This window comes from Haemorhous mexicanus, chromosome 3 (assembly GCF_027477595.1).
Source record: "Haemorhous mexicanus isolate bHaeMex1 chromosome 3, bHaeMex1.pri, whole genome shotgun sequence".
Lineage (NCBI taxonomy): Eukaryota > Metazoa > Chordata > Aves > Passeriformes > Fringillidae > Haemorhous > Haemorhous mexicanus.
This window is the reverse complement of record NC_082343.1, coordinates 63290828-63306850: the sequence shown is the minus strand read 5'-3', so window position 1 is coordinate 63306850 and position 16023 is coordinate 63290828. Positions and strand designations below refer to the sequence as shown.

At 37.2% G+C, this 16023-nt stretch overlaps 1 protein-coding gene across 5 annotated transcripts in view; it reads left to right on the top strand.

Moving 5' to 3' along the window:
- LAMA2 (laminin subunit alpha 2) overlaps window positions 1–16023 on the top strand; it is a 339355-nt gene that overhangs the window by 179857 nt on the left and 143475 nt on the right. For all 5 annotated transcript variants that reach the window (XM_059842130.1, XM_059842129.1, XM_059842128.1 and 2 more), the window contains exons 13-16: window positions 4679–4786; window positions 5408–5619; window positions 11611–11722; window positions 15216–15329. In XM_059842130.1, the coding sequence (XP_059698113.1) occupies window positions 4679–4786; window positions 5408–5619; window positions 11611–11722; window positions 15216–15329 (546 nt within the window). The remainder of the gene's footprint in view (window positions 1–4678; window positions 4787–5407; window positions 5620–11610; window positions 11723–15215; window positions 15330–16023) is intronic.

Sequence of the window (16023 nt, the reverse complement as noted above, 5' to 3'; positions counted from 1 at the left end):
GTCTAATAAAAATATTAGCACTCCATAATGCATATCTCACTAATACAATATGTGAGTGACTGCCACAACCACTAACAGTGAAGAGGGAAAAGAGTTCAGCTTACTGATATTTGTTGATGGTTAAGGATGGGGTTTATTGGTGGACTTGGCAGTGTTGGATTAATGGTTGGACTTGAGGATCTTAGAGTTCTTTTCCAACATAAATGAGTCTTATGATTCTATGATGCCTTTTATTTCACTCGTTTTGAAAATCTGGTATTGTATGAGTATTGGTCTAAACCTAGTTTAATGCAGTAATATAATTTTGGTTTTGAAGGTGTTGTGTTCTCTTGGATTAGGCCTGAAATCCAAGCCCTTGTTAGTTAAATCCATTGTTGTATAGATTTTACTACCAAATATCTGAGCAATGTGTATTTGTTCTATTTCAATAATACACTTAGTGCCTAATTTTTTATTAATTTGCAAAATGTTTTGTTTTCCAAGTTACTTTTTAACTCTAAATACAAAGTAGAATGATTTGAAGGTCGTCATTTGGTGGGATTACAGACCAGCCACTTTCTTTGGACTCTACAGAGAACTTCTTCCCGTTGCCTACATGTAACCACATAGTGCCATATCAGATGCCCCAGTTCATATTTAGGTGTTTTAATCACAAACTGAGTCTCTTAACTGGCAGAATAGCATTTTACTGCTTAATGAGACAAGGGATTGTAATCAGTACCCTGTTTAATGGAGATAGCTCCTAATCTTCTGAAGTTGCATTTGGCAGATGTTCAGAAGCAATGAGGCAGCCTGTAGTGCAGTGGACAAAGTGCTAAACCTTTATAGGCAGAGTTACAAGAGGCATTGGAGAGGCAGAGTGGGAATCTTCATATAGTAACTCAACAACAAGATGGAATATAAATCTGCATAAGAAGGAGATATTCTCCAAGGACATTAGCAGGAGAGATCCTGACAGCTTGGCTTGGGAAAGCTTTGGCAGCACATTCCCTAAGTGCAGGAAGAGAAAGACTTGTAAAATTTGACTTCCATATGAAGAGATGCAAGCTTTCTTCATCTCTAGCCTTGCTCATATTTGTAGAAATGTTGCTTGTTTTCAGTGGTATAAGTATTTGTGGTCTACTATCACATATCTTGATTTAAAATTAATTTTAGTTGGACAAGCATATAACATCAAAACATGCTTTACACAGGGTAATACTGGGTTCTTCCTCCTACCCCCCAGCTCTTTTGCTGTTGAGCATGGGCATTTGTTCACAAGAAAGGAAAAATCTTTTCTGCTTCAGTTTTGTTTGACCCTCTGTTAGGGTGTTGTAAAAAAAGTCTTGTCTGGTCTCTTAAGAGCTCTCTTAAGAACATGTAACTTAATAGTAGAGTACAATTAGCAGTTAAAAATTGCAAAAAGCCCCAAAAACTTATCTGCCAGAAACTTCTTGAATTAGAAATAAGATAGAGCTGTGTTTTCTCTCTCCTGTGCTTGTTATTTCTTGAGGAGTCCGTGACTTTTGTTGAACACATAAATTCTGCCTCCGAAGCTGGAAATAAGTATTTGATGCATTAATCTAAAAACAGGTGGGAGAGACAACAGAAATTCTGTGGAACTTCCTTGACATTTTTGTACAGCTATTCTTGTCTTAACAATACATGCCTTTGTCACCAGCCAGGCAAACTTTTATGCCTTGGTCTCTTTGGTGTTGATGGTCTCAGATGACAGTCCTTGAAGCAGAACTCTGAATCTTTGGGTGATACAGAGAAAAACGTGAAACTAGAGGTATCTCTCGGGTGCCCAATTTATGTATTAAAGTTATATTTAAAATTCAGTGAAAAGTACTTTTTGCACAAGATGACATGCAGCATATGGATTGACCTCTGAATTCCTTTGCCTGTCAATGAACTTGTACTTCAAATATGCAGAGAAAGGAAATTGCCATTGCAAACAATGACAAAAGGAAGTAGTACTTTTAGGTTTATGTAAGTTTGAGGTTTTTTCTAATCTATATTGGTATTATACAGCATACAAGGTAAATACATACTCTGAACTGTGAGGTATTCTCTGCAACAAGTGCCTTTTGGGGACCTTGTCTTCAGAGTGTGATCCTGCTCATGATATGCAAATCTTGCCAGTTGCAGGACCAAAACTCAGACTGCTGTGGCTGGCAGAGACCTCAAGAGACTTCTTAAGTCATATTCCAACTCTTAGGCATCATATCCAGAGTATCTCTGACATGTTGAACCGCTGCTAATTAATGAACTACTTCAATAGCATTTGCAAGTAATTTGGTATTGTTTTGACTATCCTTACAATCAGCTTTCTGTATAGTCAAGCTGAATCTTCTTCATGCCTTCCCTGCAGTTGCCACAGGTAAATATAAAAATGGCCACTGCATTTTTCCAGACTTCTATATTTTGGTAAATATTTTCATTTTTCCTTTGACTGTTCTCTTTTTTGGACTAGGCAACCTACCCCTTTCCTCTTGTGCTTCCTGTTGGTTATATATTAGGAGTCTGTAATCCATTCTAGCTATCTTTCCTTTAGGGTTTTTTCTTTTTTTTTTTTTCTTTTTTTTTTTTTTCCCTGCTTTGTGACCTGTGAGTTCTTATGTTGGATTTTTATATACTAAGGTATAGGTTATGTAGCTGGGAAAAAGTAAAACCTGTATTGGTGAATCATTTTTATGGGCTGTCTGAAAATGCCTAATCTTTGTTTTCCCATTATTTTCTCTTTCTTGAATCTTTGTGGTTAGTCTGAACTTGAAATAGAAATTATAAAATTCTGCAAGTTATTCTTCTAAAATGTTTGTCTACAGCTGAAAGCAATTATGGGTACTTCTTGCAGCATTTCAGATATCTAAAATTTCTACATTCCTCTAGCAGTTACAAACCAGTGCTTAGACTTGACCACGGGAAAAATAAAAAAGCTGTAACAGCTGTATCCAAGGAAAAAAAAGTCTTTTTGCATTGTTATGGTCAAGGCTTTTAAGTAGTTGCGGTGGTCCCAGCAGGTTTGGGCACTGTGTAGATAAACAAGTGATGCCACTGTTTCTTAGTGACTGAACTAGGAGGAGCTGCAGACTCCATCAAGGGTAGAGAGAGAGGCCTTCCAGAGAGACCTGGACAGGCTAGAGAGAGAGCCGGGGCCATCACCAGCAAAAGCTAACAAAAGCAAGTTCTGGATTCTGTCCCTGGGATTGGTACTCCTGCTTATACAAATTGTGAGGTAAGAGGCTGGAGAGTAGCACTGTGGTAAGAGATCAGGGGGTTTGGGCTGATGGCCAGTTAAACATGAATCAGCAGTGCCCGGGCAGCCAGGATGGCCAAGTGTGTCCTGGAGTGCATCAGGCACAGCACTGCAGCTGGGCAGGGGAGGGCATTGTCCTGCTCTGCTCTGCTCTGTGCTGAGGCAGCCTCACCTCAAGCAGTGTGTGTACTTTTTGGGCACCTCAAGGACATCAGACTATTGAAGTATGTCAAGAGGAGAGTGACCAAGTTAGTAGGAGTGCCTTCCAGCTTGAGATATTCTATGATTCTATGATCCTACAATTCTATGGTCCAAGATCCAGGTTATGAATTGGAGGGAATTTTCTGGCTTTAACCTAACAATTAGCTCTACCGCCTCAGATACGGGGTTTTAAAAACCTTTGTCACTAGCTCAAAATCAGTTGATTTCCAGGCCTTAAATGCTCCAACGTTTTTTTCACCCCTTGAATTAGATTAATCCTAAAATAATGAAGACGTTGACTTTCCCTGCTTTTTGTTACTGTGTGCAAAAGCATCCAGTATGATGAACAAATATGTCTTTGAGAATAACCAGATTATTCTCTTTGTAAAATATTCACAAATTTGCTCTGTGCTCAGCAGTAGGCATTGGAAGGGCAGAAGAATCCCTGTGATTTTAATATTCTCAGAGAGGAGGCTGACATTTCAACGAAGTATGAGGCAGATGCATTTAAAACCCAAAATGTAGCTCTTGCAGGATTTTATTTACTTACGCTGCTTCCAATCAATTAACAGAAAGCATTATTTCTGTGGTGAACTCTGTCATTCGAGTCTGCAACTTTTGATTTGCATCATACTACATTCCATTTATAATGGAATAGCTTGTGTCAATGCCATGATCCTGGGGGCTAAAAGAGCATGGAAAAAATATATTGCCATGACACAAGAGCCTGGTCATTGACTTCTCACATTGTAGACTGGGTCAAACTGAGTGAAAGGGCTGAAGCATTCTTTTAAAGTAAATCTATTTGACTCCATCAGGGAAAATTCTTACTTTATGTTATGGTTCATACTAAAAAAAAAACAAATTGCAGCCCTTTTTTTTCTATTTTGGTAGTTTGCTCCATCACTGAAACTGAAGTTACTGAATTTTCTGTAGGTTGCTAAGGCTGCTGATACAGAGGCCAGCCTAAATGAGAACCATGTAACAGAACAAATACACTGAAAGTCTAATGCAAGTATTTAGTGGAAATTTGCACAGATTTCATATTTGTTTCTAATTTCTCTGTTAGTCTGTGGGTTTAAGGAATTTTCAGCCTTCAACAGCTGTAATCCTTAGGGATCTGCATGTGGTTTTGCAACACTGGAAATCTACTGATGCTCAAGAAAACTGCCCCCAAGTGGTTAAGGCCTATTTTCTTTTATTTAATTAGATTTTTTTTCCTGTCTTTTAATTCCCCAGGTAGCAGCTGCTGGAGGACATCTGAAATTTACAGTCTCCTATGATGTCACAGAAGAAGAAGAGGAAGAAACAGCTAAATTGATGGTTCAATCTGATGTCATCATAGAGGTAAAGTATTTTCAGCCAAAGAAATAAATAAAAAAAAAAAAAAAGAAAAGAAATAAAAAAGAAAGGGACAAAGAGAGAAAGAGAAAATGGCCTGGTTTTTCAGATGTTTGGTGTAAAGTCTGGTGGCTGAGGACACAAAACAGAAGGGTGCACATACTTTCAATTATTTTCTAGTGTGAGAAAATGGATATACTTTAGAAAACTAAAAGCTTCAATATCTCAAGGAGTCTCTGGTATTATTGCATCTGTTGTAAGTAGCTTAGAAAACTATAATGCTTCCTGTTCATCCTTAAAGAAAAAAAATAGTTTGTCACTTGAAGTTACACTTTGACATTCTTTCAGCAGACTCTTCTTTTGCACCTCAGCATTATATGAATTTGCTTTTGCCTATGTAGAGCCATGCACCATGACAGTAGGTTTTATCTGAAAAACCCAAACTTTCTTTTCCACTGCTTTTCAGTTCTATCAGGCAAGACCATTTCAGGTTTATGAAAAGTGAATATTATTCCTGATATTTGTTATTCTTGTAAAATATATTATTCAATAAATCATGTACCCCAATGGGCTTTTTTCCAAGACTTTTTTCATGTTTAAATCTCTCTCTTTCATGGCTCTCTCTAGGGAGGTGACTTGAAAATCAGCACTCCAAAAGGGATAATTCACCTGCAGCCTTCCGAAGAGCACACTGAAGAAATTGTGCTGAAACCAGAATTTTTCTCAGTGCATGGCACTGATGTTCCAGTCAGCAGGAGGGAGTTCATGACTATCCTTGCAGACGTGAAGAGGATCCTCATAAGAGCCACATACAGCAATGGGATGAATGCCATCTACAGGTGAATGTGAGGAACGGGTCCCTTTGCTACAGGCAGCTTCTCAAAAGAGTTTTCTCTCTTCAGATAACAAGGCTGATGTAATTTAAAACACTCTAATTTATTATCATGAAATCCATAGCATTCATTTACACTTTCAAATTTTGTTAGTATGTTTTTCATCTTGGGTAGACGGGAGGAGGAAGGCAACAGAAAGAAGCAGCCTTTTAAGAAAATGAAATTACATGGACTATGAAGGCATGAATGACAGTTCTATAAATATGTTTATTTTGTGAACACAGTAATTCCCATGTACATGGTAAATCATGGAGAGTGGTAATAACATGTTGAAGTAGGAAATGATATATTGCTTATATATAATTTTTCCCATTTAATGACCATACAGGGCCACATTAACAGTGAACCAGAGAATAATATCCTGAGTCTCTGAGCTGGAAAAGTGCCTCAAGGGAATTTTTCTATGTTTTTAATCAGTACCACACACAGAACTTGCTAATCCCAAAGCCTTACCCTTGATTTATGTCAGGATGCTGCATGGACTGCTCAGATTCACTGATTTGATGTGAACTCTTCTGAGTCCTCTGATAAAATTGAAGACATATGAGATGAATCAGTTCTATTTCAGTTGCTGTAGTGTGTTTGAAACTGTAAAGCTCATCTTGCATTTCAAATTTTTCTAAGTGCATGAACAAATACTCCAGATGGGGTGAAGAAAACATCTCTCCTGATACTGTGTGATTAACATTAATAGTTAGGTGGCATAAGTAATATTTTTAAAATGTGTAATGGAATTGATTGCATAGTAGCTTTTTACTCACAAGGCAGGAAACCTGAAATGCTCTCTAATCTGCACATCAGTTGATTCAGTGGCATAAGCCAATTTGGAATGGAGGAGCTGATAGCACATTTAGTGATTATTTGCTGAGAGCACAGACAGAGTTTTTGCTGCTGTGAAATTTCTTCAGCAATCTAACCATCATTTGAATACTTAGGTAATTAAAATGTATCCTAAATTGAAAGGCAGGTTGTGTCAACAGCATGCAGTTTTCTGATTTGAGCTTCAGCAGTGTAAATTTTTTCCCTGCAAAAGAATTCATATCTCTTCAGTCTCTGTCTTTTCCTGTGTTTAATTAGTATGTATTGCATCTCTGTAAGTTAGTTTGTGAACCATAACTAGCTTGAGTTTGGGCCAAACTGCTTCCTAATTTGCTCATTCAGTCATCAACCTTGCATTCTTTTGCATGTCCCTACATCCAGTTTGAAAGCTTTTCATGGTCCCTCAGCTTCCCACCCTGATTTTTGAGGAGAGCCAAAACACCAGGCCAGAGCTCACCTCTTATGCACTTTGAGCAGACCATGAGCTGTTAATTCACAACTTACAGCTGAGACTAGTGGGAGCTCAGGGAGTGATGATCTGCTCTCTTCTCATTCAAATAAAAAAAAAAAACAAACCAAACCATTACTCAGAATTTTTCCAAACTAAAGGAGTGCAGGAGCAATTTTGGGGTGAACAATAGGGGCTTTTATGCTATTCTTAAAGCAGATATGTAAGGTTGACTTCCTTTTGGCCAGAGGTCTTACTGAGTAGTAGGAGAAATGCAAACTTTTAAAGGAGATATGTATGATTGACTTTCCTTGGGCCAAAGGTGTTACTAAGTATTATGGGAAAGGCAAACTTCAGTTCTCAGAGGTTTACACATCTTTGAGTACTGACATTTGTACTAGTAGGAGACAGGGGGCTCTCTTACCAAAAGCTCTTTGGCTGGGCAGTTGTGATGAAAGTACGGTGCTGGACGTGTAAGGGCTCCATCCTGCCTATGCTGTGGAGCAGTGTGGGTGGGATGGATGAGATCCCCTCTGGGCAGCAGTGTAGGGCTCAGGTAAGCACACACACGTAGAACTGGCACAATCTATAGAATGTGCCTTCTAAGTAAGGCAGAGCTGTCTGGCAAATTTGGAAGACTACATATCGCTGCCTGCATCCCAGATTAGTGCTTTAGCCATTTGGTCATGTGTGGTGCTTCTCCATGTCACAGTCTTGTTCATATTCAGCCTATGGGAACAGTTTTGTGGTATGTTAAAACACTTTCCTGAAAGCACTTTTTAAAATGCTCTGTGAGAAGAGCAACACACATATAATTTAGGCTTTGCAAGCTGGTAGCCATCAGCTTCTAGGTGTAGTGACATTTCAGTTGTGAAGATTGTTCCCTTAAAGACAATGAGTTAAACCGGGATTAGGGGAAGGAACTGAAGTGGTTTTGAAGAGTATCTTTTTTTGCTATAAATGGTCTTATATTGCTGCTACATTTCTAGCTGTCCCTCTGATGTCTCTTACCAGAGAAGAATGCAGTGGTTGCTGTATTACTGTGTAATAAAGTAAACAATTTTATTGAGTGCTCTCAGGGTGCTCATTATGGTTTAGCATGACAGAAGAGAGGATGTGAAATTTCAAGCGCAATTAAACAAATTCAGTTTTTCATCTTTAGGTGTAGCAATGATAGTTCCACCTGTTAGGGTGGGATTTGAAGTCTCCTCAGACCAGTTCATGCTTCCAGGCACCAGCAACAACATCTACTGCCATCTAGCCCAGCGTATGATCTGCTGTGTAGGGATATTGCTAATTGTCAGGATGTACCTCATTACTGACTGTTTTATATTCTCTTTGACTTACACTCATGCTGAAACATACTAGGTGCAAAGCTGTGCTCATCACTCTTAAGATCATGCAAAATAATCCTTTTCTCCATAATCTGTCCATTTAGTTCTTCAGGGAAAATGTAAATCCAATGAAGAATATTTTTTTTTGTGATATCTAGGGCTGATTAAGGACTCGAAAGGAGTGGGTGGTCTCCAAAGGAAGACATTTTTTGAAAAGAAATACTGTAGAGCTAAACCTTAATAGATAAGTAGATAGGAACCAAAAGGCTTTTATTGTCTATAAGCAGGTATATACAGTGGACAGGTGGATATTCCTCTGAGAGGGTTAAGAGGGTCTGGCAGAGAGACAGAAATATTACAGGGTTGTTAGATCCATCATGAATGACAATTTCTGCCTCAAAGCACCAGCAGAATTATGCAACATACTAATTAGAGATTGCTATATTAAGCAACCTGTTCATTTAAGTACTGAAAGTTTTCAAAATGGATGTCACCACATGTGTAAGGATTCCAAAGGTGCTGTTACAATCTGAGTTTAAAAAGAGACCAGAATGGAGGCATAAAGTAACTTTCTTGCAGTCATGTAGAAAAAGACTTAAAAATTCAGTGGAGCTGTCTCCAGCTGACAAGAGCTTTAATTTGAGGATTCTATTTTTACCCTTGTTTAGCTTAACCTACTAGAAACATTAGTTAATCTGTTGGGCTTTTAAGCATCCACTAAACAATATGAATGCAGTCATGCTGGGTTTGACTCAAGCATGGTTTTGTGTACATTTTGTAGGTAATTTTAAGCTTGCAATGTTGTTATTGCTCCATAGCATAATTAGGAAGCTTTCTTATATGAGTGGGCAATTAGATGATCAAGTCAGTTAAAAACTGAGAATACAGAAATGCAGCAATCAATATGAAAGTGAACCCAGCTTCTGGGTTTAAAACCTAACCCTTCTCTAACTTGAAAAATCTTCCAAATAGTTGCAGTTAAGTCCATCTGTAGTAGAAGCAACAGGCCAAGAAAAGATAACTCTTACTATTTTGTTTGATCTAATACTGTTAGCTTGTGCTTCAAAGAAAGTTTAGTAGCACTGTTTATTCAGTTTCAATATTCAGAGTGGTCACTGATGGTAAGTTTTGCAAACATGCAGATAGGAATTGGAGTGCTAAAGAGAATAGATTGTTTGCAGCCACATAGAGAGGAGTCAGTACTAGACACAAGGAGAAAGAGGGAAGAAGAGGCCAGGGGTTTTTTTCCATATGCAGAATTGGCTCCAAGACAAATGAGCAATGTTTGGGTCACTACTTCATGTGCCTCATGTAGCCAGTGTGATTCAGATGCCTGGCACAGCAGACAGTAAGCTGTGCTGATACTGCCTGAAATGTCCCCTTCCCTTTTAATCTTGTTTGTTTTTAGAAGTCAACAATTGCCTGCTGACAGTAACAGTCAGCTTAAATATTTGGTCTTGATGTCTAATCTCAAATTGTTCATGCATCTCCAGGACCCAGTTCCCCATTTCTGCCAGCATTATGTATTTTAATGAATGCAGAATGGCATCGAGGAATCAAAATTGCAACATCAAAATGGGAGAAAAGAAAATCACTGCAGCTTTCTTCACTGAGTAACTGTTAATGCTAAAAACTGTTAAACACATTAAAATCCCATTTAGCAAATAGCAGAATGTAATGAAAATTGGAACAATTCAGTGAATACAAATGTGGGATAATACTGGGTGGATTGTTTCTGTGTGTTAGTGCTTCTCTTTGTTCCAAGATCAATGCTTAGAGGGAGCTAGCTGTAGTTCAAAAGAGAAATAAAATTTGACCTTTTATTAAAAAATTGTTTCTTCGTTTACAGGTTTTGTTCTTTAATTTATTTTTTTTTTTACTGGTAAAATAATCACTATTTGATATCTGATATCCTGGAGATTATCATATCATAAAGAAATTCAAGTAAATGATTGCAAAATAAAAGTACAACAATAAATGTGCAGCAATGGAGCAAAGGGGTTATACTGAAAGAATATATAGAGAGAATTTACTGAGGATCTGGAGAGGAAGAAGCATCCTTCTCTTAAAACAGTATCAAGAACCATTTACAGAGGTTCTAGTATCACCAAATCAGATTTTAGTTTCTAACTGCATTATACACAATGGTAGTCCATCCTAAGTCCAGTCATATTCCGAGTACTGGTAAAATTTCTGGTTTTCTGAAGCTTCTATCTTAATTTAAGAAATCTTCCCTTTTGTGCCCCATTACCTCTCATGTTTAACTTGTTTGGAGTAGTCATAAAATTGAGTGGGAAAATATTCTGTCTTAAGCTTTCCTCCAACCGCTGTAGCAACAACAAAATATTTTTCTTGGATGTTTTCTTGTCCAAGGTCATCCAAATAGTTTTCAGGATTTTTTTGCAGCCAAAAGATAAATTCCCTATTATGAAGGGGGAAAAAACCTTTTTAATAAAATGTATGTCATGAATGAAGGTATTTTCTGCTGAAGACAACTTCAAAACAAGCTCTTCAAGTAGCTTTAGTTATCAAACACTCCGGTGAGATTACTGGGTGAAGATAGAAGTAATTTAGCCTCTCTAATACATTAATGTTCCTTCGAATTCTCATAAGAATTAAACTCCCAAATCCCAGTTTTTCTCCACAGAAAGATACTCTTGAGGTAAATTACATCTGTTTCTGATAATAGCTGTAAGACTATCAAAAGGCTTCTGTTGTTTCTCCTATCATACTTCCATGCTCTTGAAAGAAAAACCACGGTCAGTGTTCACCTAAACAACAGCTGTTTACTATTTTTTTTCTGAAATTGGAGAGACCAGGGTGTAGGCAGAAGATTTTTTTTCCTTTCATATACATTATGCTTAGATCCTCAATCCTTCTGGATAGGGCTGGCATCTTTTCCAGAGGTCAAATCTCCAGAGTAAAAATACCCTATATCCAAAACTTAGTAATGTAATATTTTAGAAAGTTGGACTAGTGGTTCATAAATTTTGAAGACTGTCCTTAGTGTCAGATTTGCTCTATATGCAGCTGCAATGCAAGTTGGCACATGTGGCTTGCAGGCCAGGAATAGCCTGGTACAGTGCTGTAAGATGTTTTAAATCTATTTTTATCAGTGAGTATCTGACCATAGTCTCCCTCACATGATGAACAAAAATAGTAACAAGCCTACAGACATATGGTTTAAGAAGAAATAGATGAATATGAAAACCTCCTTATTCTTAGGCAGAAAAACAGAAACAAGCCACTGCATGTCCCTCTAAAGTGTTCATTGCATTCAGCTGCACATATCCATCTAATTTGCTGTTTTGCCCATTTAATTTCTGTTACATCCAGACTAAGAAGCGTTATTATGGAATCTGCTGACCACACTTCACGGGGGAGAAGGGTAGCATCTGCAGTGGAGCTGTGTGAGTGTCCTCCAGGCTATGATGGTACCTCCTGTGAGGTGAGTATCATGATGCAGTCTAGTTCAGTGTTGCTGACACTGTGATAGGTGGAAGCAGACAGTGGACCTGTGATGGCAGAAAATTATAGGACAACTGTCCCTTCTTGTTAGGAATTTGCCATGTCTTGGCTGGTTACCTTTATTTCCAGGTGATGGTTCATTCTATCTGATAATATTTAAAATCTGAAGTTTTACACCTGTGCTGTTTCTAACTTATGAAAAGACATTTTGGTTCATAAAAAGGAAGCGGGAACAATATTTGTACTCTTTAGCCATTTGATTATACAAATTGATGAACATAATTAGAAGGAAAAAGGCAGTTATCTGACCTGTGCACAGCAAAGACAGATCAATTTATTTGAGTTAATGGGGATGAATTTCTTTTGTTTTCCCAGGGCTTTGCCATTTGCCTTGGAGTTGTTGAGGATTGCATGTGTTCTTCTGAGGATTGTGTCACGTTGTTTTGCTCCTGTAACAGATAATAATGGAACAAATAAGAATGCTCAGAAAAATACCCACTTCCCTAACTAAGGGAAGTTCACATTCTAGTTCACCCAGAATGTGTTCATACAAGTCTACGTGTGATTAACTACCTCACGTGGGCATCGCTTGGGGTGAATAGAAGCCAAAAAACATTCTTCAAAAGCTTTGCCTCTAAGGAAATAGTTTCAAACACCAAGATGCTCTGCTTCACAAAACTACAAACAGTATGCCATTTACACAGGCACTCTAGGCATTTGCTTGTCAACTCTCTTTTTCTTTAAAAATTTTCATGGTTATATGTGATATTTAGGGTTTAGAGTCTAGTCTCATGCCAAGTGTGGTTGTTTGTTGTTGGGGCTAGATGAGCTAACATAGAAAGAAGGCCTGAAGGAATTAATGGATATTCCTATCACTTCCAAAATGGTACAGATGGAAAAATAAGTGGAGAAGAATATATTTTACCTCAGCTGAGAAATAATTTTAAAGCCTGGCCACTGTCTGTCTGTTCAATTATTTTAAGAAAAATACTAGATGCAGTACTGTGTTTCATACTTTTTTTCACTTGTCCATTTATTCTCCCAGAGCAGATTTAAGCCTGATGTCCAAGAGAGTAATTGAAAAGGCCCTGATTGCAGATATTTCAGTATCTACTTTTGTTGTAGAAGCTGAAGGGCATGGGAAGAATTCCTGTCTTGGTGTTGCTGAAATTTTCCAACATTATGTCCTTCAGTGCTAAACCTTCTCTTCAATCATAAACAGTCCCTGAAATTTGATACATACTTAAGATCATACTCCACAAGAGAAAGCACATATATATAGCTGCAAAATTCAAGTTTCTATACATGCTAGTGGGCATAGGAAAAAAAGAAAAAAAGAAAGTGAAGTTTAAGATTTGCCGGCAGACAGTAGTTAAGAAAGTATAGAAAGAGAAGTTGAAAACCCCTTTTTTTTTTCCCAGTTACCATTTTTGTTTCTTCTTCTGTGTACTTTCAGCCTTATTCATTTTACTTCTGCCAGTTTCAACCAAGCAGAGTGTCATATTTTATTGATTTTGTGCAGTTTTTCAGTTCCATTTTCTCTTCATTATTTGATTTAATGTATGTATTTGTCTCCTGTATAATGATGATATGGTACCCAGCATAGATGCTGCTGCACTAAAAACAACTATTATTTTCTTATTTTCATGCTATGAATGTTTTGACATGATCAGTCTTCCAAAGACAACCAAACCCATTTAAATTATGCTGTCTCTTTTAAGATTTTCCGTTATATAAATTCAGTATTTATTTTTTAAGAGACTCTGGCCAAATAAAAGTCTGTACATTTTTGTGTGTGTAGGAACACCATAAGGACAGGTAAAGCAGATAAAATTTTAAATTTATAATATCAATTGGACCCCTTTGTGGTAGTTACTTTGCTCCACTGTGGAATTTTCTTGTCTTTGTCAATATCTTCACATCTAATTGCTCTTCTCCCTCAGATTGGTTCCCATTCTCTGTACTCTTTCATTTCTGATGCAGAAGGAGTTGTGCTTAACCTGCTTCACTATGATGGTCAAGAACTTTCCCAACTGTTGACAGTTACATAATTTATTTTCTTAAGACCTCAGTCTGTAATCTTTTGGTATTGTTCTGAGCCCTGCTATTGATATTTCATGTCTAAGCTCTTAAAATTATTGACTTTTGGAGCCTTGTCTTGAGCAATATCATTTGTATCTGTGCACAACAGATTATTTTCAGTCGCCAAAAGAGGGAAAAGATTTATAGATTTACGTAAAAACCCTTTGCATCTTATGCCACAGAAAGAAAAATACAGCAATTTCTTTTAATCTGTTTTTGGGTTTTGGATTTTATAACTTTAGATTTTTTTTTTTTTGTATTTACAGGGTATTTTTAGGAATGTGTAACCAAGAATGTAAAGAATGAAAAATAAGGGTAATATCTCAGGTTTTGGATTTTTTTTAAAGAATAATTTCAATTAACCTTTAGATTGCTTTCAATTTTTCAAGAGTAAGACGAAAAGGGACATCTTTGTTAATATAAAGAAGAGCCTGTTTGTTACCTTTCCTGAGAGTGTATGTGGAGGGGAAAGGATTTTCTTTATGAAATGACACTTCTGGTATTCTGTCAGTGCTAAACTTTCTCTTTGTATTATCCAGATGCTTTTGAAGGTCGTAAATCTGTCATGCACTTTTTTTTATCTTATGCAAAATTGCTGGATCACATGAGCAGTCCTACTGTAGAAGGATAGTTTGCTATAAAGCCATTAAAAAAACCCTATAAAGTAATTTGTGAAATATATAGTAAGGAAGACTGATGCTTGACATCTTATTATGAGCAAATGGAGTAGCTGTATTTTTGCTGATGAATCACAGTTGTATTGTGTCACCTTTCCTACATCCTACGAAATTACTGGCCATACATTTAATATGGATTTGAATTTTACATGTAAAAAAAATAAAAAATATCAGAGCAGTTTATTAAAGGGAAATCACTATCCTTTAAGGAGCACAATTTGTAAATAAATGAATAGCCTTGTTTTCAGCCTGTGCTTTATTTCAGTGTAGCGTTTTGCTGGAGTCCTAACAAGACTAAATGGTACTTTAATTGCTCCTTGTGCCTGAACTTCTCAGAGAACATTTTTGTTGTTTTGAGATTTTTTCCTCCTTCTCTCTCCTTCAGTATTTCACCTTCTGGCTGTTTTTCAGTCTGTGCCTCTTGCTTTCATGCTGTCGTATAATTCAGTTCTTCATTTCTCTGCTTTATTTTACCATTTCAGAAGAATGATCAGGTTAAAGCTTCCTCTAATCTCACACCTGCCGCTAAGGCTAAGGTCAGTGCAAAGCCGCAGCATCAGAAAGAAGAATTTTCTAGAGACATGTTGGTATTTTTGTTCATTTGGCAAGTATGTTTGTTGTGTGGGCAAGCATCAAATCCAACAAAAATTGAAAAATCCCATTCTTTCCTCTGTTCAAACTAGAGTTTAACTTTTTATGTAACTTTCCTTGCAGTCGTGCTGGCCTCGACACAGGCGTGTGAACGGCACCATCTTTGGTGGAGTTTGCGCACCGTGTACGTGCTTTGGTCACGCAGATGTGTGTGATGACATCACAGGAGCATGTGTGGTAAGTGTCCCTGCAGGAAACAATGGACATGGCCAACATCAACCCAATATACCTGTGCAACTGAATTAGTGACCTCTGACACCTGGAATAACAAAGAATAAAAAAGCCAGTGCGTAACAGAAGAGATCTTTTTGTTGAGGTTAAGGATCCCCTCACACCAAGATATGGTGTCTTTAACAGTAAAGGAAAGAAAAGATTTTATTTATCACATAGGATCTATGTTTTAAAATACAATAGTTTAAAGGTACGGCATTGAGAAAGCAGCAAATATATGAATGCTTTTTTGTGCAAGATTTATCTTCCCCAGCCATTTGTCTCCTGCAATATATTCAGTTTATAGTATGTGGCAGGTAACTTTGTGCATTCTGTTTTAGTTTGATGAGAAGATATTGTTAATGCCTTCCTGCTTCTAAATTTATAGTAAACCTAGAAGGAACGCTTAATGAATTATACTTCAGAAAAATAATAAAACCATGATCTCAGTTAAATCAGATTTTTTTTTTTTTTGCTTGTAGACTACAAAGATTTTACTTACTAATTCAGCAATTAAATCTGTGATATTATCCATAGTAAGCCTACCAGCACACCACTGTTTTCCCGCCTGTTCAGTAGCCTTTTGGAATGGGTGAATTATGCTGAATATACTTTTCTGATTGACTCAAGGGCATTTTTAGTTTTATATTGTCTGACATGG